This window comes from Anarhichas minor, unplaced genomic scaffold (assembly GCF_050575085.1).
Source record: "Anarhichas minor isolate MPS153535 unplaced genomic scaffold, ASM5057508v1 ptg000056l, whole genome shotgun sequence".
Lineage (NCBI taxonomy): Eukaryota > Metazoa > Chordata > Actinopteri > Perciformes > Anarhichadidae > Anarhichas > Anarhichas minor.
Genome location: NW_027466502.1, coordinates 1,440,955 through 1,464,916, shown reverse-complemented (window position 1 = coordinate 1,464,916; position 23,962 = coordinate 1,440,955). Strand labels below are relative to the sequence as shown.

At 41.5% G+C, this 23,962-nt stretch overlaps 1 protein-coding gene across 1 annotated transcript in view; it reads right to left on the bottom strand.

Annotated features, from left to right (window-relative positions):
* Nucleotides 1–360: 360 nt before the first annotated feature.
* cdk16 (cyclin dependent kinase 16) overlaps nucleotides 361–23,962 on the bottom strand; it is a 38,752-nt gene continuing 15,150 nt past the window's right edge. The window contains exons 10-17 of the mRNA XM_076076380.1: nucleotides 22,688–22,811; nucleotides 13,860–13,980; nucleotides 9,199–9,296; nucleotides 8,993–9,098; nucleotides 8,041–8,083; nucleotides 2,830–2,920; nucleotides 2,675–2,749; nucleotides 361–2,310 (exon numbers count right to left, since the gene is read on the bottom strand). Coding sequence (XP_075932495.1) covers nucleotides 2,273–2,310; nucleotides 2,675–2,749; nucleotides 2,830–2,920; nucleotides 8,041–8,083; nucleotides 8,993–9,098; nucleotides 9,199–9,296; nucleotides 13,860–13,980; nucleotides 22,688–22,811 — 696 coding nt within the window. The 3' untranslated portion in view covers nucleotides 361–2,272. The remainder of the gene's footprint in view (nucleotides 2,311–2,674; nucleotides 2,750–2,829; nucleotides 2,921–8,040; nucleotides 8,084–8,992; nucleotides 9,099–9,198; nucleotides 9,297–13,859; nucleotides 13,981–22,687; nucleotides 22,812–23,962) is intronic.

Genomic DNA, 23,962 nt, shown 5'->3' with positions numbered 1-23,962 from the left:
ATTTAATATCTAAATGAATAAAGGGTTAAAAAATGTAAATAAGGACACCGTCATGGATTTCCTGCACAGGGTCAAAATACATACGGCTGATGAGATATTGAGTGACATGCGCTGGCCCGTGCCTTGCCTTAGATCTTTATCCAACCGTGAAGTCGTTGGACGGCGTGGGGAGATCTTTGTGAATACGATTTAATCCTAACCCTAAACCATTTCACATATTTGTGTTGTTTTGTATTTTGTATCATCATATTCTATATACCTCATGTCTCTACATTCATGCTCAGTGTGACTGTTTACTGTCAGTGTTTCTTTCAGTTGTAGAAGTGTCATGTAAACAAAATAAACAACCAATGCTGCTCATAAAGAGTTTTAATGTATATTTATACACAGTAAATATATCCACAATACATGTAGTCAAAATAATTGTACATAATAAAAAGATATAATTCATTTTCCATACTTTCATTGATATTTCAAGTATGCTGATCAGTTATAGCATAAGATACGTCGCAGTGCTTTCTTTGCAGATGGAAGAATATTCAAAGAAGTTATCTGGAAGAATCCCATCATGCAGTATATTGCAGAAAACTTTGGTCTGTCAACCCAAACAACGCAGAGAAAACGGCATCTGGATCCATGTGGACTACAAACCAACCCGGTTCCCCACAGCTCAATAAAGTAAGATTGATTCTAAACCAGACAAATATGTGACGACAAATGTTTGTTTCTATCTTGAACTATTTCTTCATGGTGACTGAGTTTCCTGTTTCAGGATTTGACTCGATGATACACTTTAAAGTTTCTTTTCATGGACAATAACTAGTTCATGTAACAAATGAAGACGTGATTTCCACCACAGCTGCCAGTGACGGTGACGTGATCGTCAAGTAACAAAAATTCAGAGGTGCACTAACAAACAGAGCAACCTCCAGCGGAACCGACGTGCACCATATAAACTAGGCTAAAGCCCCGCCCCCAGTCTCAGATAAACTAGTCCCCGTCTCAGATAAACTCCGCCCCCAGTCTCAGATAAGTGGATGTCACATCATCTTCTGATTCCTGAATAAAAACAATTCAACCTGTTAAAATGAAATTATCTGTATGAAGAAAACAGCTCACAGCTGTTCACTGTAGACTTAAAGTATACCTGTATCTATAATTACAGTATCACCGTATTTTTACAGTATTACTACATATATTACGAGTATTACAGTATACAGTCTGAGTGTACGACACACATGCAGAACAGCAGAAACCAGTTTCACACTTTTATAATAAAACATTATTTTCTGCAGATTTCAGTCTGTAAATGTCGTACTGTACTGTAAACGTTATTGTAAATGTTATACTGGCTCCAAACCAATTATTGGTGACTGTGGCTAAGTGGAGAGCAGGGCCGTCCTTCAGTCAGAGGATTGGTGGTTCGATCTCCGGCTCCGCTAGTCGCTTGTCGATGTGTCCTTGAGCAAGACACTCAACCCCAAATTGCTCCCGTAGCTGTGCCTACGTGTATGAATATGATAGAATCTGAATTGTAAGTCGCTTTGGATAAAAGCGTCTGCTAAATGACTGTAATGTAAATGTAATCTATTAAGACTTTAAACTATAAAAAATGAAACATTCTTCATCGATTCTTTCCTGTAACTTTAGTCACATTCAATTTATATTCAGAATACCAAACAGCACTTCCTGTCTGAACTGATGATGAACGTTGTCTGATGGTTTAGTTTTTCTTTTAAAATAAAACAAATACAGTTTTAGTGCAATCCCAATGATTGACGAGTTATTACACACACAGGTGATACCTGTATTCAGGAATTTGTGTTGAATCTGAAAATGGAAGACAGAATTTACATTCCAACATCTGTTCTGTTCAATAACCTGTAAGTCATTAATCTGTTCATCCGTTCGTGTACTGATGGGAATCTCATGCTGATAGTTACAACCTGCTGGTAACTGATTGGTCAGATGGCTGTTGTGATCCATTATTGCATTAATCTGTCTGTCTGACATTTTCTTCTCTTCTTCTCTTGATTAACAATCATTTCAGTGCTTACTTTGTTTTCTTCTTCTTTTGTTTTAATTCCTGATCTTATTTTTCTCCTCCAGAGAAAAGAAAATCATCATCATCACCTCTGCTTCTTTCAGTTTCCCTTTGTCCCGCCTCCATGATGATGTCAGAAGATCAGACTACGCCTCCACCATGATCTCAGAGTAGCAGACCCCCCTCCACCATGATGTCAGAGTAGCAGACCACGCCTCCACCATGATGTCAGAGTAGCAGACCACGCCTCTTGGCCAGACTGTTCACTTGACAAAAAAAAAAAATTTAATAAAAACAATGTATTTAACACAACAAATGATGTTTTGTGGTCTTCTGAAATTCAAGCTTTATTTTTTAATCTTACAAATAACAGAACCATCTCACCATAAGGCGGCTGTTGTTCTGGAGCTTTCAGTCATATCACATGATCTTCCTCAATGGATGGTGCTGCTTAGTTGTCATGGAGCTGTCGATTGTCAAGAATGAACTTTGTGATATGATCAAAAGCTCCAGAACATATATTGTGTTATCGGCTCACTTTGTGTTTTTCACTCAATTACTTCTTTGTCTTTTGGGTGGCCAATGTTTGGAAAAACAGTACGTGTATGTGTGGGTGTATGTGTGTGTTACCTGGATCAGAGGTGAGTGTTGGTCTGATTGTTTCTTTTTCCAGTTGAATCTCTGGCAGACTGAAGATGGACATTGCTGAAACAACATTAAGTGACTTAGTGATGTCACAGCACACAGTGACATCACAGATTACAAAGAGTTGTGTTTAAACTTACTGTCGAGAAGCATCATCACTCTGTTTCCTAGGTTACTGAAATAACGATGATTCATTGACTCGGCTGCTGAGATCCTCTTCTTCCCTTCAAACTAAAGTTGAAATACAAACTTCATTAAAACAATGGATCAAATAAAACATCTTGTGGATTCAAACCTGGACTTTCTATGTCTCTCAGAAACCTGGCTACATATAAACTGGCCCTCTGTTGCTCTGAATGTACGTGGATACAATATATTTAGAAGACATAGATCTAGTGGTAAAGGAGGAGTAATGTTTTACATTAAAGAACACCTTAACTGCAGCCAGATTGAGTGGTCAAGTGATGTCATATTGGAATGTATTGGTCTGAAAGTGTCACTATCATCTCGAATGTTTCTTACTCTTATCTGTCTCTACAGACCACCATCGTCCAACTGTGAATTTTATGATCAGCTTAATTCCATGTTAAAGGAATGTGACTTTGACAAAGAGGTTATATTAATGGGTGATTTTAATGTAAATTGGGAGGATAAGTCTGGAAGAAAATCCCTAAAATGTACAATTGATTGCTTTAATATGACTGTTAGTGAACAAACCCACAAGGATAACCCACTCTTCTCAGGCCCAGATTGATTTGATTTTTAACAATAAACCAGAAAGAATGATCAAAACACACAATATGGTAACTGGTATATCTGACCATAATTTAATACTTTTAACAAGAAAACTTACAAAGAAACGTTTTAATGTCTTCTACCAGAAAGGCTTATCAATCAAGAATACCGAAAGGTGACCAGAATTCATTTGAGGATGCTGGGAATTGATTGGAGCAACTGTTTAACGGGTGCAAGTGTGGAGGATGACAGCAACATCTTCTTATCCACAATACAGACCACAATTAACAAAATCAAAAGAACACACTTCCATGGCTAAATAGTGACATCTGGAATTTAATGAAAAAATGACATTATGCGTTAAAACTGGCACTAAAGTCTAAATTTGGAAATGATAGGCAGGAATTCACAATGCTGAGAAACGAAGTAACGAAAGAACTTACAAAAGCAAAAGCTAATTTTTTTATTAAATATTAAGCAAAAAAAATGATGTCTCATTTATTTAGAGACGTCTAATGGGGTCAAAAGTGACCCCAGGACATTACAAGGGTTAAGATCATTAATGAAGCAGGAGGTAATTCTAAAATAATATGGGATAATCTAAAGAAGTTTACAGACAAACATAACAGCAATTCAATGAAGCAACTTAAAATGAATGTGAACGGGTGCCTGACACAAGATGAAGTTGTAATTTGTACAGCTTCCAATTCATACTTTATCAACTCAGTGGAAGCTTTAAATCAAAGATCCAGTATTGGTCAATTTGATCGTACACCGGTAAATTAAGGTCAACCACGCTTCTCTAATCAGGATGTCTCTAAATCTACTGTCACCAGAATTCTAGGCTCACTCAAGAACTCTAGGGCCAAAGATGTTTATGGAATTGACAATATTGTTCTAAAGAAACACAAAGGCACACTTGCTCACCCTATCACAAGCATTGTCAACAACTCTCTCAGGCAATGTGTGTTTCCGAAAGGATGGAAATCAGCCACAGTAACACCCATTTTTCAGTCAGGAGATTCAACCGATGTCTCTAATTATCGGCCAATCAGAATCCTCCCTGCTGTTTCCAAGATTGCTGATAAATGTGTTGCAGAGCAACTTATTTAACTTAACACCTCAACAGCTCTCCATATCAGCTGCATCCTATGCAGTTTGGTTACAGGGCTAATCATTCGACTGAAACAGCCAACTGCTTCCTCTTAGAGAGCGTGAAGCTTCAAATGGATAAAGGGCGTGTAGTAGCAGCGGTTTTTCTTGACCTGAAGAAGGCTTTTGATACGGTTAATCACAATGTCCTGATTAATAAACTGTCACATTTTTACTTTTCCCAAGAGTCTCTTGCCTTGCTGAAATCCTACCTTGAAGGAAGAACCCAGTGTGTCAGAGTGGGTGATGTTTCATCATCTACTCTGAGATCTAATGTGGGAGTACCCCAGGGTTCTATTTTGGGACCTTTACTATTCAGTTTATACATTAATGATTTGCCGGGTGTCTGGAATGGGTGTGATATTCAAATGTACGCTGACGATACAGTGATTTATGTGCATACTAAGAACAAAGAACAAGCTGCACTTAAACTCACATCCACAATGACAAACGTAACTAAATGGCTTGCAGATTCCTGCCTTCACCTGAATGTTAAAAAGACTGTTTGTATGTTCTTCACAAAGAGGGCTTGCAAAGTGTCACCGGAGCCAGATGTTTATGTTGCTGGTGAGAGGCTTTAGGTAGTGTCAGATCTTTAATCTCATGACTTTTAGATATATAAGAAGCACTCTAACCGTGCAGGCTGCGGAACTGTATTTTAATGCGATGATTGTCCCCCATCTTACTGCTTAATCAGCTGGGCACAAGCCAGCAGCACAACATTAAAATCTATTCATGTTCTCCATAAGCAAGCTCTAAAAATACTTGATAAAAAACCCAAAAGTCACCATCACTGCAATATCCTCATCAAACACCATATCTTGAGTTGGGAGAACATCATTAAATTCACTGATATAATAATTTTACATGGTATGGCCACACCTCCGCTTAGTGATTTTATTAAACAAAGCACTCAAAGCAGCAGACTCACTAGATCTGCTTCAAGAGGTGATTGTGTCATTTCACATTGGTCAAGTTCGTTTAGCAAATCTACATTCTCTGTGAAGGCAGCTCACTCGTGAAATGCTGTGCCACCAGACATACGCACAAAGAACACGTACAAAACATTCAAACATAGCCTTAAGGAATGGCTTGTAGCCAATCAGGTGTGCAAGCATTGATGTACTGTCTGTCCTGCCTGCTTGTTTCGTCTATACGTGCATTTGTCTTGTTCAGTTTTGCTATTTTCCATTTTAATGTGTCTGTTCTGTGCCTCAGTGTTATATATGTGCTTGTACTGTAGGTGGGTTTGTTCTGCCTGTTATGTCTGCTCTGCTCTAGTGTCTTATGTACACTTTTCTTTTGGTTATATGTGTATTGGTTTTGTCTATACATTACTGTTTGTTTATCTATGAATTTTAATTCCATTTTAATTTGAAATTTTGTAATTTTAGGCTGCCTTCAAACATCTGGCCGGGGACAGCAGATGAAAACTAGCCTCTCTGGCTAACTCTGGCTCACTTACATTTTAACTGTTGATTGGTGTGCATTTTACCTGCAAAATAAACAAATAGATAAAATAAACAATGTTATGTTTCTGTTTATTTGTTCAGACATGAGTCACATCCTGTCATTTAGAACCGCTGCGTATGGCACTTCCCACGCTCAAGTAGTGACGTAACAAAAGAACGATAAGTCATGAGTCCGTCTCTTATGGAGACACAGACGCTGAGGAAGGTAAAGATGAGAGGAATCGTTATTTTTATAATGATGCTTCTCACACATTTTATTCACTTCCTATCACACCTATCTAACCTTACTTCTTGTAGGAGTTATTGTAGTATTTACTAGTCTGTCACTTCACTTCAACTCACCTCAATTCATTTAGATTCAATTCAATTCAATTTATTTTGTACAGCCCAAAATAACAAATCACAAATTCTACTCAGAGGGCTGTACAATCTGTCCACAGGGTTAGCATCCTCTGAGCTTTGACCCTCACATCGGAACAGAGGAGGGATCCTCTATCAGGATGTGTTTTGGTTTTGTGTGTGCTGCTCCTGTTTGTTGAGCAAAAAAGACTTTGAACCCCAAATGGTCACATACGGCAAAATTTTGTTTATTCTCACCCTATTTATTACTTTTTTACGGAATTGTTTGCACAAATTCTCGTGAGATGGAAAAGAAATATGAGCCCAATCGGCCTGATGACGACGTTATTATTAAAGTACAGCTTTGAAAAGTCAGAACTCTTAAGTCCAATTTGCTCTAAACTTGCCATAGACCTCCATCTCCACTCACTCTACAAATGTGCTTCAACAACCTGTTAAGTCTGCTTGAATAGAATTGCCACCATTTTTTTTTCTTCGATAACAGTATTTTTGACTTCTTCTAAACCCGAGGTCCGATTGCTACTAAATTCTCTGTGGGTCATTTTTGGACTAAACTAAAACTCTCATAAAGCTTGTTGATATCTCATTGCCTTGTGAAGATATCCACCAATCAACTTGTAAAGGGTGTTGCTCAGCACACCATTTAGACTGAACTCAACAGAAGGATATGTCCACAGAAGTACCAGACACAAACCTTGAAAGTATAAATTGAATTGACCACTAGAGGGTTCTGCAAATGCAGGAATCACAGCTTGCGGCTCGATATTTATATATATTCATTAGTGCTGGGCAACGATTAAAATATTTAATCGCAATTAATCGCATGGATTTTTTGCGATTAATCGCATTATTATGGCAAAGTTCAATAATGAATTCAAAAGTAGTGTATTGCGCACTTTTATTTTAAAGGTACTGCTATATGAACAAAAGTGCAATAACATTTGGTTCACGAGATGCAGGCAGCATGTTTTATACTTAATGTGAATATAATTCATACTTTGTTGGCATCTTACTCTGAAAACCGGATGTTCGTCTGAAGAAACCGTTGTCTCACGTTAATCTTTCCACTAACTTTCAAAGTCCTTCGCTCGCTCCCAATCTGTGCCGTTTGAATGCGTTTACCGTGAATTTCAGCATATAGGTGCATATAGTGCTCATACGTGCCGTCATACGTGCCGTCATTCGTTGCGATCCTAAGAACGTTCCTCAGACCGACATCTTCCACAATACTAACCGGCTGCAGTTTGTCTCCACTTCTCTGTAGCATTTGTTAGCTTGTCTTGCTTTTGTTTATCTAAACTTCTCCCACACGCTACATCAACGCAGTCTGCTGAAGACTTCCTCCACGGACTTTCAAAATAAAAAAATGCGTTAACGCCCTATAAAATAATTGTCGGCGTCAATTAATGAATGCGTTAACGCGATAATAACGCGTTAACTTTCCCAGCTCTAATTAATTATCTCATTAATTATGTTTTTAATAAAAAAAAATATTTTGATAATCATTATTATTAGTAGTAGTAGTAGTACCAGTAGTACTAGTAGTAGTATTACTATCATTATCATCATTATCATTATGACTTATTATAGTATAAAATAAAATAAAATAAAAACATTGCCATGTTTACTGACCTTCAGGAACTTTGACAACAGCTCAACTCCTTCAGTGCTGAGCCTAAACAACACACAGACCAACACAGTCAAACGGGTCTCAATGACATAGTTTCTGCTTCCAGAACCTTTTTACACGGATACCCCTCAACATGTCCAACAACCCTGGACCACCTGCTGCTCACATACAGCCCACAAACATTGCTGCAGCTTCACCCGGACCCAACTTTCATGTGGATCTGCAGGCTGCAACATGATGGAGACCTTGATGGAAACAAAGAACAAGACCGGGTCTCTGGGGATGGAGACTCGGCTACGACATCATCGTGACCCAAACAGGAAATTAGTGGACTACTGACGGAATCGTGGCTCAGACAGCACAAGGCCTCTCACCCTGAACTACACCTCAACCTGAAATATACCTCACCCCGAACTACACTTCACCCCTAACTACACCTCAACCTGAACTACACCTCAACCTGAACTACACTTCACCCCTAACTACACCTCAACCTGAAATACACCTCAACCTGAACTACACCTCAACCTGAAATACACCTCAACCTGAACTACACCTCGACCTGAACTACACCTCAACCTGAACTACACCTCAACCTGAACTACACCTCAACCTGAAATACACCTCGACCTGAAATACACCTAAACCTGTACTACACTTTACCCTGAACTACACTTGACCCTGAACTACACCTCATCCCTAACTACACCACACCCTGAACTACACCTCACCCCGAACTACACCTCCTCCTAACTACACCTCCCCCTAACTACACCTCACCCTGAACTAAACCAATCAAACAAGTACAGTTGTGTAACTATGTGTAGTACAGTTGTGTACCTAAGTGTAGTACAGTAGTGTAACTATGTGTTAGCCATGTGTAGTACAGTTGTGTAACTATGTGTTAGCCATGTGTAGTACAGTTGTGTACCAATGTGTAGTACAGTTGTGTACCTGGGAGTGTGGTTACTCAGTCTCTCCGCTCGGTAGAGAGGATAGTTATGCGCAACAAATTCGTCATTACAACTGATCCCAGACCAGCTCTGCTCTGTGGGAGTACCTGTACAAGAAATATACACAATATATATCAAACACACAAAATGCATTAAGTATACACAGCTTTCTATAGATGAAAATAACAGAAGCTGAATGCTCCTCACCCAAGAGTTTGAAGATGAAGTGAAGCTCCTCCTCCACTGTGGAACCAGGAAACAGAGGTCGACCTGTCGTCATCTCATAGAAGATACAACCAACACCCCTACAGAGAGACAGACAGGTAAAGAGAAAGGCAGGCAGACAGACAGGTAGAGAGACATAAGGTCAGACAGACAGACACACAGAGAGACTCCTCGATTTATTACCTCAGTAAACATTGTGAAGATGAGTTTATGGTCTCAATCTCTAGTTTCACGTCTTCTTCAATACAGCATGATGTTCATTTAGTAAATTATGGTCCATTTACAGTAAAAGTAAGGGATTATGCCTTCAAAGTGTCCATTATCAGCAATTAATGGACTACATAGAGGCCAGAATCTATGATTGCCTGTTGCCTCCACCGAGTCCGTTAATTCCTGATAATGGACACCTCGAAGGGCATTATCCCGCTTATGGTTACTTGCCAGAGAAAAACAATTATTCAATTAATAATTAATTTATGTTTCCATGCCTTTTGCAACGAACATTTTAAGTTTTTCACAATCCATTCACTCAATTTTGGCTGTAACCCTTACATTTGCTAATATTTTGAACAATTATTACCATCCCACAAGGTACTTGATGCAATGGGGCCTCTGGCTCAGCTCCGAGCCAGAAAGCTAACATACTAGCAAGATTCAAAGTCAATAACATTGCTTATGGATGACGAACAGTAAATATAATTGAACAATATGTTTAACAACAACAGTATCTATCCATCCAAACCACATTCATTGTGAATTTTCTGAGCTCCTATCCGTTGTCATGTCAAGATATGACAGGCTTTAATTTTAAACGATTTTTATATTCCTGTCTGTTGTCCCATGAAAACATTGGCTACTGATTACGAATACTGGTTTTCTAATGCCTATAGTCCAGATTTCACAGTCTGTTATTGAATTCCCCCCACTGATGAATTAATAGACCTCTTCCATAAATCCTGTCTTTCTATTCTAGACTCCACTGACCCCTCTTAAGAGGAGAGCTAGGAAGACTAGTGCAGACCCCTGCTGAATGAGTTCTACATTACAGTCATTTAGCAGATGCTTTTATCCAAAGCGACTTACAATTCAGAGTCTATTACATTTCTATGCCGTAGGCACAACTACGGGAGCAATTTTGGGGTTAAGTGTCTTGCTCAAGGACACATCGACACAGAACTAGCAGAGCTGGAGCCGGGGATCGAACCGCCGACTCTCTGATTGAAAGACGGCCCTGCTATCCACTTAGCCACAGTCCCTCCCAATTATATTAGAAGGAACTGCCGGAAAGCAGAGTGTAAGTGGATAAAAGACACACTGTATGTATCCTATTAAATATATAGAAGGAGCTCGTTATCAAGTACCAATCCTCTGTAAATGATGCAACATTTAAATTCCTCCTAGATATCATCATTAAGAGCAGTCACAACTACAGTATCCTGTTCCGTACTATAGACTCCACAGTTAACCACACTGCTGGCTACACTGCAAATGACTCAGCTGTGAGGAGTTTAAAGATTTCTTCAAATCAAACCGACAGCATTAGGTTACACATCTCACACCCTATCGAGGATACCTCACTGGCTATTGTGGTCCTTCCTGGCCTCCTAAAAATGTAATTTGAAGCAAATGGTCTTCATAATAATAATCTAACCCTAGATTACTGATAATCTTTAACAGTTCTTTAGCCACAGGTACATTCCCATCTAGTTTTTAGCATGCTATAGTTCAGGCACTCCTTAAGAAGCCTAGTCTTAACCTTTTAGTGACTACAGCCCCCTAGCCCTATTTTTAGGCCTTTGCTCGAAAATTGCATACCCATACTCGAGAGTCCACAGCTCTAACTACAAGGTCTATTTTAATAATTTTGATGGTTTAATACAGGTAACACTTGTGAGATGTACTGCAGAGTGAAGCCTAAAACTACTCCAGTCATAGCACAACAGGTTTGTGGTCTCTCTAAGCTAATTTTACTTAGATTGAGTGAAGCAGGCCAGCATAATAGGAGGTCTGAGTACAGAATTTCAAGCCGAATTCTCATTTCTCTCTCATGCTCTATTCTAATTTTATATACTATATAACTATATATTTCACTTTTTTATCACTCATATTATTCAATACATCCAAATACAGCCGTTTTAAATGATTTTGAAAGCAAGGGCATGTTTCTGGCTCTCATGCATAGGATTTTCTCAGTTGGTCTGTGTGTATGGGGCTGTAGCTCAGCCTATCATCGGTCGATTTCAGTCAATGAGCCCGCCTTCGAAGCGTCAGAGTCTCAGGAAGGCGGGTACCTAAGCGGGTGTTGATTGACAGATTTTTCACCGAGTAAAGTTGCAAGAAGTGCTGCGTATCCCCGAGCGTAAAATTCCATTGGCCGAAAGTCTGACCGCTGGCCCGAGGTGGGTTGACCCCCCTTCTACCGGAAACAGCTCGGAAGTAAACAGGATGCAGTTGGCGACCATGACGGTAGCTCTGAACTGGAGCATTTTCGATGTTTTTGTACTAATATTTCATAAAACGTGACCAAAAATCAAGGATTTTTTCCGGTGAAGACCACTGCCCTGGTACCGTTGTCCACTCACAGCTTTCTACTGGTTTCACGGAGAGAAAAACCAAAGGTATTTATGCGTTCTGTGTCGAATGCTATGCTAAACGATGTGCGGATTAGCCGGCTAGCTGCTAGCTTCGTGGTGCAAATATTGATTTGTAGTACACATAACGCCGATTTCTGCCCAGGATTTCATGATTTTATGCCACATTTTCAAGATGCTTATATTAGTAGTCTATAGTTGTGTTTGGAGTGTGTAAAAAGTGACTTATATGATAGTGTTGCCCATATGTTGCAGTTTAATCTGGTAAAAAAAAAAAGTACACATGTACAATCTGGCGAAGAATAAGTCTATTTTCCGAACAATATTTTCAGGGGGGCTGAGCCCGAGAGCCCCCAAATGGGGGTAACCTGGCCACTCCAAGTAGTTTTAGGTCAATTTCAAAGCTTTGTTTCTTATCTTTGGTTTTAGGAAAAGTTGTTCCAATCAGATTCTGCCCCTTTTGAAACAAAACAGTATATTTGAGAAATTCTACTCAGGGTTCTGTGAACACCATAGTACAGAGACAGCTTTGCTAAGAGTGACCAATGACCTCTTCTGTACTGCCAATGCTGGTAAATGTTATATCTCAATGCTTCTAAATCTCAGTGCAACTTTTGATATTGTCACTGGCGTGATTCTCCTGAGACACTTGACAATCTGGTTCCGCATTTCTACTCTTAAATTTCAAACAGAAGGTTCACTGTTTCCATTGGCAGCTCATCCTTCAAACCTGCAAATATTTCATGTGGGATTGCAAAGGGTTCAGTTTTTAATTCATTTAAATATATTTTGTATAGCCCAAAAACACAAATTTGCCTCAGAGGGCTTTACAATCTGTACACATGAGACATCCTCTGTCCTTTGACCCTCACATCGGAACAGGAAAAACTCCCACCAAAAAACATTTAACAGGGAGAAGAAAAAGGAAGAAACCTTAGAGAGCAACAGAGGAGGGATCCATCTATCAGGATGGACAGAAGCTTTAGGCCCACTTCTCTTCTGTCTTTACATGTGGGACTCCACAGGGTTCAGTTTTAGGACCCCTTCTCTTCTGTCTTTACATGTGGGACTCCACAGGGTTCAGTTTTAGGACCCCTTCTCTTCTGTCTTTACATGTGGGACTCCACAGGGTTCAGTTTTAGGACCACTTCTCTTCTGTCTTTACATGTGGGACTCCACAGGGTTCGGTTTTGAGCCAACTTGTCTTCTGTCTTTACATTCTCCCAATGGGAAGAATTATGCAATCTGCTTTCATCTCTTCACTGCTACGCTAATGGTACTAGATCTGTTGGCTGGAGACAGGGCTTTTTCTGTAGCAGCTTCCTGGCTCTGGAATAGACCGGCTGAGTCTGTTTTTAAGATGCCCCTTAATACCCTCTTTTATTGTCTGGCTTTTGATTGTGTTTAATCAAAGTTCCTGGGTTTAAATTGATTTCAAACGTCTTCTCTCTAAGTTCCCTCTATGCTTGTATGTGGTAACCCAAGTGCTTCACAAAGACACACAGACATCTATACAGTATACTTATATATAACTTAAAATGAATAACCATTCTTGGGTGTGTAAGGGTTACATGGACATTCAATAATAAATGATGGTATTTATCTCTTAGATCATGGTAGATTCACTAACTGTAAATAAAATTGTTTCAATTTCTATTTTTTATTTAGAGTAGAAGTGCATTACTATGTGTTATGTTAGTGTCTTATGATACAAAGGGTTGGCGACAAAGGGTGGCGACTGTGGCTAAGTGGAGAGCGGGCCGTCCTTCAATCATAGGATCGGCGGTTCGATCCCCGGCTCCACGAGTCGCATGTCGATGTGTCCTTGAGCAAGACACTTAACCCCAAAATTGCTCCCGTAGCTGTGCCTACGTGTATGAATGTGATATAATCTGAATTGTAAGTCACTTTGGATAAAGGTGTCTGCTAAATGACTGTAATGTAATGTAAAGAGAAAATTTGTATATTTTCCCCATGTAAACTGTGTGGACCCCAGGAAGAACAGCTACTTTATGGGGATCAAACAAACTACAATAGAGTGATAGTACTGACCACATGTCGATGTGAGTGGAGTAGTTAGTGCTGCCCAACAGGATGTCTGGCGGTCGGTACCAGAGCGTCACCACCTCATTAGAGTACGTCTTGGTTGGGATTGATTTTGCTCGTGCGAGACCTAAAACACACACAACGCCCTAGTGTCATCATCACTGTGTTTACATCACTTCAGCAACATCACAACATGATATAACTATCATGAAGACACCTTAGTCCAGGGGTCGGCAACCTGCGGCATGCGAGCCGCATGCGGCTCTTTAGCCTCTCTGTTGCGGCTCCCTGAGGTCCCCAACTGGCGCACCAGATCCGGACCCAGAAACTAAAAACCGATAGATAATTCGGAATTATACATATTGGGCACCGAGTTTAAACTTTAACAGGCGCTTCTTATTCAGCCGTTACGGCACTTGTTCGGCAGTGCAGGAAACACACCGACCAATGCATTGCAAATCACATCACGTGATGCAGCTCAGCCAATCAAATATGGGTATTCTGACAAGTTTCCTGACTCGAGCGAGGTTTACACACACACACGTGACACACGGGGCTGAGACGAGGAAATAGAAAGAAGAGCAGGAGGATTGCGCTAATCGAAGAAGTTATCTCACATGACTCTCTCCAAAAAGAGAAACGTGTTCAGAGAGAATATAATTTATAAGCAAGAATGAACAGAATCTTATATGTTAATTATTCCCACAGGCATTTAAATCCTCTACCCCTGTCAAGCGCTTTTCCCTGCAGGTGGCTAATCATGATTTTCAGACCCCTAACCCCTCTGTAAACTATCAATGGATAAATCCAAAAAAAGAAAAGTCACGGAGGAAAATAGAGTTTAACTCTGCGTGGACGTCTTCATTTGCTTTCACTGCCAATGATGCTGACTTACCTGTATGCTTTCAGAACAAGCACACAGCATTTGCTGAAGTGTCACGCTGGAGATGAGCGAAAAAGAGCGATTTCTCAGCTGCTGCAGCAAACTCTCCTCTTCATAAGAGTTTGATATTGTTATAACAGGTAAAATTGCAAAAAAATGTCTTTATTCTTGTTCTATAATTTCATAAATACAACAAAATATAGTTTTTGTATATATAATATAACTATATATACAACTTTATAAGCTGTGATATCAAATAGCTTTTGCGGCTCCAGACAAATTTTATTTGGTGGAAAATAGGGCAAAATGGCTCTTTGGATAGAAAAGGTTGCCGACCCCTGCCTTAGTCCAAAGTAATTTACTATAAGTTCATTCATCCTCAACTGAAGCAAAAGTAGATGTAATCTGTAGGTTTGTCTGTGGGTAGAGGATGTCTGTGGGTAGAGGTTGTATGTGGGTAGAGGGTGTCTGTATTACATTACAATACAGACGCTTTTATCCAAAGCGACTTACAATAAGTGTATTCAACATCGGTATTCAAGAGAAGTACGAGTCACCAGAAGTCATAAGTGCATCTCCTTTTTTAAACAAGCATCTAAGAGCATAAACCAGAGCAGAAGTACAGAAACAAACTAATATGAATACAATAAGTGCAACAAACTAGTATGAATACAATGAGTGGTGAGTGGAAGGCTCAGGGTAGGCCTTCTTGAAGAGGTGAGTCTTCAGCCTGATGAAAGATGGGCAGCGACTCTGCTGTCCTGACGTCAGTGGGGAGTTCATTCCACCACTGTGGGGCCAGGACAGAAAACAGCCGTGACCGGGTCGATCGGCTGCAGGGACCTCTGAGCGATGGGGCAACCAATCGCCCCGAGGCAGCAGAGCGAAGTGGTCGGGGGTGGGGGGTTTAGAGCTTGACCGTGGCCTGGAGATAGGAAGGAGCTGTTCCTTTCACTGCCCTGTAGGCTAGCACCAGAGTCTTAAGCTGGATGCAAGCTCTTACAGGGAGCCAGTGTAGAGAACGGAGAAGGGAAGTTGTGTGGGAGAACTTGAGGCGATCAGACGAGCTGCAGCTTTCTGGACAAGCTCCAGAGGTCTGATGGCCGAGGGTGAGGCTCGGGCAAGTAGAGAGTTGTAGTAGTCCAGGCGGGAGATGACAAAAGCCTGGATGAGCACTTGCGCCGTCTCGTCAGTGAGGAAGGGCGAATCCTCCTGATGTTGTAGAGCAGGAATCTGCAGGAGCGTGTAACCGATGCAATGTTTGCTGAGAACGACAGTTGGTCGTCCAGGGTCACACCCAGGTTCCTCGCAGTCCGAGTTGGCGTCACCAGGGTATCATCAATGGTGATGGACAGGTCTCGGTGCGGGCAACCCTTCCCCGGGAGGAACAGTAGCTCGGTTTTTTCCAGGTTGAGCTTCAGGTGGTGTGTCGCCATCAACTTCGAGATGTCAGCCAAGCACGCAGCGATGCGTGCCTCCACTTAAGTGTCACCGGGGGGGAAACGACAAGACCAGCTGGGTGTCATCGGCATAACAATGGTAAGAGAAGTCATGCGAGCAAATAACAGAACCCAGAGATGTTGTGTAGAGCGAGAAGAGAAGGGGGCCCAGAACTCAACCTTGTGGAACCCCCGTAGTTAGCTCTCGCGGCGTGAAGCGACTCTGTCACCGCAAGGAGAGCTGTCTCTGTCGAGTGACCCACCTTGAACCAGGACTGGTGGGGGTCCAAGAAGTTGTTCTGGTGGAGATAGGAAGACAGTTGGTTAAAGACAGCACATTCAAGTGTTTTGGAAAGAAAGGGTAGAAGAGAAACCGGTCTGAAGTTCTTGACATCAGAGGGGTCAAGTGATGGTTTCTTCAGAAGGGGGGTGACTCTGGCAGTCTTGAAAGCATCCTGAAACAAGAGATGTGTTGATGAGGTGGGTGAGGAAAGGAAGGAGTTCAGTCACAATAGACTGAAGAAGAAGGGAGGGGATCGGGTCAAGGGAGCACGTGGTGGGGAGGTTAGATGTAACAAGGTTGAGGACCTCGTTAGGGGAGAGGGGAGCCAGATAGGGTAAGATGGGGCGTGGTGAGGGGAGGGAGAGCTGAAGGGGAAGAGCTGGAGAGGGAGAGGGGGGACAGGGACAGAGGGGCTAAGAGAACGAGGATCTGATATAGTTTACCTTCTTGTCAAAGAAGTTGGCGAAATCATCAGGGAGAAGGGAAGAAGTAGGAGGAGGGGGTGGGGGTTGGAGGAGTGAAGAGAAAGTTTCGAAGAGTTTTTTAGGATTGGAAGCAGAGGTTAGGGTTTTATAGTGGAAGAAAGCAGCTTTAGCAGTAGATAGAGAGGAGGAAAACGTGAAAAGAAGAGATTGGAAGTTAAGAAGGTCCTCCGGGAGTTTGCCTTTTCTCCATTTTCGCTCAGCCTCTCTTAGGCTCCGTCTGTCAGTACGACAGCCACGGGGCAGGTGGAGTTGGCCGTGCAGGCCTGGAGGTGAAGGGACAGAGGTTGTCCAAAGAAGAGGAAAGGGTGGATAGGAGAAGATCAGTAGCAGTATCAGGGGATAGGAAAGAGAAGGATTCAGGGTCAGGGAGAGCAGAGGTAACAGAAGAGGAAAGATCAGCGGGGGAGAGGGAGCGAAGATGACTATGGGTAGAAACCATGTGGTTAGGTGGAGGAAGTAAGGGGGGAGAGGAGAGGGAGTAGGACATGAAATAGTGGTCAGAGAGCTGGAGGGGAGTGACGGAGAGGTTACCAGTAGAACAGTGTCTAGTGAAGATAAGATCCAGCTGGTTGCCAGCCTTGTGGGTTGGAGGAGAAGAGGAGTGGTAAAGGTCGAAGGAGGAGAGGAAGGAAAGAAGAGGTTCTAACTTATCAGTCTGGATGTTGAAGCCGCCGAGCAGGATGAGTGCGGCGCCATCGTCATGGAAGTGTGAGACTAATGTGTCGAGCTCCTCCAGGAACTCACCAAGAGCGCCTGGTGGGCGATACACAACAGCAATGGTGAGCTTGACTGGATGAGTGACAGTAACCGCATGAAATTCGAAAGAGGACGGGGAGAACTGAGGAACCGAGACAAGAGTGTATTTCCATTTTGGGGAGAGTAGCAGGCCAGTACCACCACCTCGCCTCGCAGCTCTGGGAGTGTGAGCGAAAGAGTACACATCTAACCAGCCTGTTGATGAGGGAGGAGCAGTACCAAAGGATGAGAAAAGGGTCAATCTCTAACAAATGAATTTTGGAGAGCAGTATGTCTGGCTTTATTATAATGAATTCAGAGAGGATACAGAGTTCACCACAGGTCGAGAGTCTTTGCACTCCTTGGGACATGGTTTCTTAGAAAGGCTGATGTGTGAGGACAGTGTGTGTGTGTGTGTGTCACTAGCTCCTCAGTGTAGAATAGAGGTGCTGATGTCAGGGCAGCTGGACTTGAGTGCATTGAGGTGTTGAAAGATGGTTTTCACCCACTGACTCTTCAGACCCCACAGTTACTGACTTCAGTACCTCCCTACATCTAACCCTAACCCTAACTCCCACTGGTTTCAATATGATGAAAAAGGCCTTGGGTTCATTTGCAGTGGCCAACCCATCATTCGTCACTTATGGTGTTTACTTGGCATACCTGTCATGTTTTTCATTGTCTGCCCCATTTTTGGAGGGTTCCCCGCCTTGAATACTCAAGGTGTCTCGTGGTGCATCCTTTGCCTCCTTGAGTTTCCCTCTCAGTTCCTTCCTTTCTTTGCAGCTCAAAAGTGTCCTTGTTTGCGTCTCTGTTAGGCCCCACCGTAGGGCAGTCCTATGGGGCGAACAACACTCCCCCACTTACCCATATCATCCACAAAAGACACACAATCAAATCCATGGGATTTATTAACACGAAAATATACAAACAAGACAATACAAAATCCTAGGCTGAGAGGCAGCAAGAATGGCATTGGCCACACCGGAGACATCACCCTTCTGCTGCTGGCACAGGAGCTTTTAAGCACTTCCTTTACAGGCCAGGTGCACCTGGTTGAGCAATGCAGCACACCTGGGCAGGGTTACTAGTAGCAGTGGTGGGCCGTCAGGGCCAGCAAGGCCTTCTCTGCTGGCCGAGACAGAATCCCAAAGTTATAGCTATTTTATAATTTAATTATTTTTCATAAATACACTACATGTATTCAAAATATTTTCCCATTTTGCCCCATGCTGTCTCTAGGTAAAAAAAAGTGAATCCATTTGCAGTTTAAGTGAATGGAGACGATATTGTTGATTGTCATAGTCTTCAACCAATCAGATGTTTAGTTTGACATGTTGGGCGTATTCTTTGACATGCCAGAGCCTTCTAGCTGGCCTACAAGTACGTCAGCATTAACGTGCATCTTGATTGGTCAGTGGGCTAGTGTGACATGTTTGGCGGTGACAATCCCAATATCTGCTGCCTCTGTCTAGCGGACATTTCTAGCCCTCAAACCAGTGGCGGGCCGTGTATTTTATACCTGGGCCTTCACTGCTGTCCTGCAGCTGAAACACAGCTACAGTTATTATTTGTTTCGTGTCAAAATGAAGCCACCACCGCATTAAAACATAGAGTGTGTCTCCTCTCTGCTCTGACTGCAGCTGGGACTGCTGCGCCAGGCTTCTGTGAGAGTACCCGCCTGTGTGTCCTTTGGGGCGGCGGCGGAGGGGCTCACGGCAGCACCCGCTGCTCGTTCACGAGAGTGCAGAACGGTACGTGCTTTAACGTCAGAAAACTCTCTAATAATACCAGAAAAAGTCGCTAGATTTGTCGCTAGTAGCTTTTGACAAAAAAGTCGCCATGAGGGTTTGGAAAGTTGCCAGATTTTGCGAGAAAGTCACCCAGTTGCCAACATTGGCACCAGCTAAATATGTCCCCAGAGCAATATTGGACGTAACAATGGTTCCCATCACATATTAAACCAAACCAAAAATCCATCTTCATAAAAGTTGTACAAATAATAATATATAAACAAGCATCTTTAAGCTACTATAGATGTACAAACAAAAGCAGTTGACTTACCAGAGCTGCTGTTCACTATTTAGCTGCTGTTCCTCCTTTCTTTGTTAATAAAGAGTTTAATCCCACGGTTGTTCAGTACATCCGTGCGTTTTAGTTCCAGTAAGAAGTCCTTCTCCATTCATGGACGCCAGTTTAGACAGTCGAGCCTCCCCAGTTGCATTTCTTGAATAGGTTTTAATGCGTTTGAGGGCTGAAAATGTCCGCTTGACAGAGGCAGCAGATATTGGGATTGTCACCGCCCAACATGTCAGGCTAGCCCACTGACCAATCACATATGGCTAGGCCAGCTAGCAGGTTCTGGCACGTCAAAGAATACGCCCAACATGTCAAACTAAAGATCTGATTGGTTGAACACTATGACAATCAACAATATGGTCCCCATTCACTTAAAGTACACATGGATTCACTTGTGAGTCTGCAGGCCTCGGGCCTCTCTTCTTACCTAGAGACACAGAGGTGAAATCTGATTGGATGAAAGCTCTACTTAAAACAAGCTGCACTGGAAGCAGAGCAACTGAGGAAGACAGTAGCTGTGCAATGAGAAAATAAGATAATGGGAAAAATATTTTTATAAATTATAATACATGTCGTGTATTTAAGAAAAATTATGAAATTATAAAATAGCTATAACTTTGTGATTCTGTTTAGGCCAGCAGAGAAGGCTTTGCAGGCCCTGACGGCCCACCACTGCCTCAAACGCATTAAAACGTATTCAAGAACAACTGGGGAGGCTCGACTGTTATCACTGGCGTCCATGAATCAAGAAGGACCTCTTACTGGAACTGGGCGACTGTGGCTAAGTGGATAGCAGGGCCGTCTTTCAATCAGAGGGTCGGCGGTTCAATCCCCGGCTCGGGCTCTGCTAGTCGCATGTCGATGTGTCCTTGAGCAAGACACTTAACCCCAAAATTGCTCCCGTAGTTGTGCCTACGCTGTAGAAATGTGATAGAATCTGAATTGTAAGTCGCTTTGGATAAAAGCGTCTGCTAAATGACTGTAATGTAATGTAACTGAACCGATGTTCTGTACAACCGCGGTATTAAACTCTTTGTACTCAAAGAAACGAGGATGGACTTTGTCTTTAAGTGAACAGCAGCTTTGGTAAGTGAACTGCTTTTGTTTTACCTCTGCAGTAGAGTTACTACTGTGGTCATTTGGCTATGGTGTCGTTTTTATGATATGGTTAATATTGTTCCCTCTGATGTGAATAATATTTGAATGGTGCTCTTCAATGTGTGGATGAATGCGTGTTTTAGCGCTGCAGTTTTGCTGGAATGTGCAGAGGTGTAGTTTTATTTGGGTTTTATGTTATTCTACCTGCATTGTTGTCATATAAATATATGACTGGTTCTTCTGAGTTTGTTCTTGTCATTGTGTTAATTACATTGATTTTGACTATATGCATTATCCGTTAATGACAAAGCATCCCGTTATGCTGCGTCATAGTGAGGTTATTAGGTGGTTCAACTGTAGTAGGACAGCACTGAAGGCCCAAGTATAAAACACAATGCCCGCCACTGCTAGAGATGGAGAGGGGCCAAGAGCACAGGGAACACAAACAGCCGTAACAACCACAGTGTGGTCAAAGTTGGATATTGGTGATTGGCTCCTGGATTGATAGGCATTGGTGAGGTTCATGTAACATTTGTCCAGTGTATTTCCATTCCTTGTTCAACAGTTTACAATCTGTTGTGTGGATATATATCATAGCAGGTAGTGCTGGTCTTGATATCCGTTGCCGCAGTCTCCTCCTAATTCCACCCCGCCTCCCTCACTCTCCATCCCGCCTGTTTGTTGTCTCCATTCCCAGGTGATGGTTGCTGGCATTCCTGGTCAATTTCTACTTAACTTGTTGGTTGTTTTAGTTTCCCTGTGATGCCAGCTAGCAGCCTTGGTGTAGCTCTTTTGGCGCATTACCCTTTGTTCCAGAGATTCAGAAGTGAAGGAGGTCACCAGTAAACAGTAGTACTTTCTCCACTGATGGTCCATACTTGAACGCCCACATATTACCGTGATCTCCAGACCTGCTACAAACAATACCGCCGCAAATCACAGGAAGAAATGTTGAACATGCAAGATGCCAGCTGAGTAGCACGCTGTAAGACTTTTTCATCCTGATTAAAAATCATGAATGAAATCTGACAGTGTTTCCGAATCATTTTACTCTGGCATGCAACTTTCACTGAATCACACTGCCCCAATTAACTTGATAGGGAGGATAATTAATTTATCAATGATTAATATGGTAGCATGGCTGATATATCCCATATTAATATAGTAATCAGTGTAGACTTAGCGACTCTTCAGACTCTCTTAGTGACTTTAATTTTTTAAGTAACAAGCAACAAAATTAGCAACTTATTCAGACCACTATGGTAAATGGAGGAATTATATTGAAACAAATTATTTATTATATTTGATTCATGCTGGCATGCTGCTCAAAGTAATCGTAGTGACCAGCTGTCAATAGGTATGGGCCAGTCAGTGGGTAGGTATGGGCCCGTCAGTCGGTAGGTATGGGGCCAGTCAGTCGGTAGCTATGGGCCAGTCAGTCAGAAGGTATGGGCCAGTCAGTCAGAAGGTATGGGCCAGTCAGTCAGAAGGTATGGGCCAGTCAGTCAGTAGGTATGGGCCAGTCAGTCAGAAGGTATGGGCCAGTCAGTCGAAATTTGTCAGACAAATGAAAAAACTGGATCTTTAAAAAAAAAAGAAATTCATCTAGAGATATCTGTAATTGTTATTTTTTTCCAGTAAAAATGAAAGTACTGATATTTTACATTAAATATATTTATAAATCACTTTTGCAAATATAAATGTAACATGTCGAAATTATTTTTCTAAAATTATCTAAAATACTAATTTAAATGAACATCTGTTTTTACACACACACTGTCTATGTTAATGTGTCTGCTAACACCAGCAGTAAACAGAAGCAGTGGACTCACCAAAGTCTGCTAGTTTGAGCTCTCCTCGCTCGTTGATCAGCAGGTTTTGGGGTTTCAGGTCTCTGTGGAGAACCTTCCTCCGATGACAATACGACAAACCTCGCAACAACTGGAAAAGGAAGAGCTGAGGAGACAAACAGCAGTGTACTGACTGGGGGCAAGTTACTGGTAGACTTGCATAACATGGATACAAAAATGGAAATGAAAAAGCTGAGGACACAAAAACCAATACAAATCATTACAGGTAGAGTTTTAAGCAGTTTAAGATCAAATAAATCCGGGTCAAGGGCTGCTGATTCTGATTGGCTAACAGTGCTGTCAATCTCATTTTGGTCGGTATAGCTAAATTCTATTGGCTCTAACGCTTCAAATGAGGTGTCAGTCACTGAAATCGACCAATGGGTTGCTGAGATAGAGCCCTATGTACTCACAGGGGGCTGACATCGAGAAAAACTCCAGTACGCAGAGACGGTTCAGAGAGGATTCTGGCTTTCAAAATAAAGTCAAAACTGCTGTATTTGGATGTATTGAACACCATTAGTGATATACAAGTGAAATATATAGTTTGGTATATGAGAAAATCCTTGCCTGAACTGTCTGTACTAAAACCTCTCTAATTTTGTTCTGCTTCACTTTATCAAAGTCAAACTTTGCAGAGAGACTGTTCACATATTGTGCTATGATTTGGGAGAGGTTTTAGACCTGCAGCTGCATCATTCCAAAGAAATAATAATCCTGTAATTGCTTTTTTTTTCAGGCGAACCTGAAACGTTTCAATTTGTGCTGTGTGCCATCTTAATTTACTCTTAACCAGTAACATATATATACTGATATTTACACATCTGAAGAAATCGCACAAGTGTTACCTTTATTATAACACCAAAATTATTCAAATAGACTTTGTGGTTGCAGAGATATATTCTTTTTAGTATGGGTATGCAATTTTCGAGCAGAGGCCTAAAAAACTAGTTACTCAATACTTATGCTCCCAAACTATGGAACAGTCTACCCAAAGATATTAGAGGCAAACCTCTGTTGACATTTTCAAGCATCATTTAAAAACATATCTATTTCGCTAAGTTTTTCTTTTTTAACAGCACTTTGTCGATCCATAAAGTCACACATCTGTCTTCTAAATAATCGTTTATGTATTCAAACATTTTTGTCAAAAAAACTTTTTATTGATTTTTTTATTTCTTATTTTTTTGTCATTTTAAATGTAAAATGTTTTCCTGTTGAAATTTATTAAATTAAACTTAAAATATAAGTGCAAAA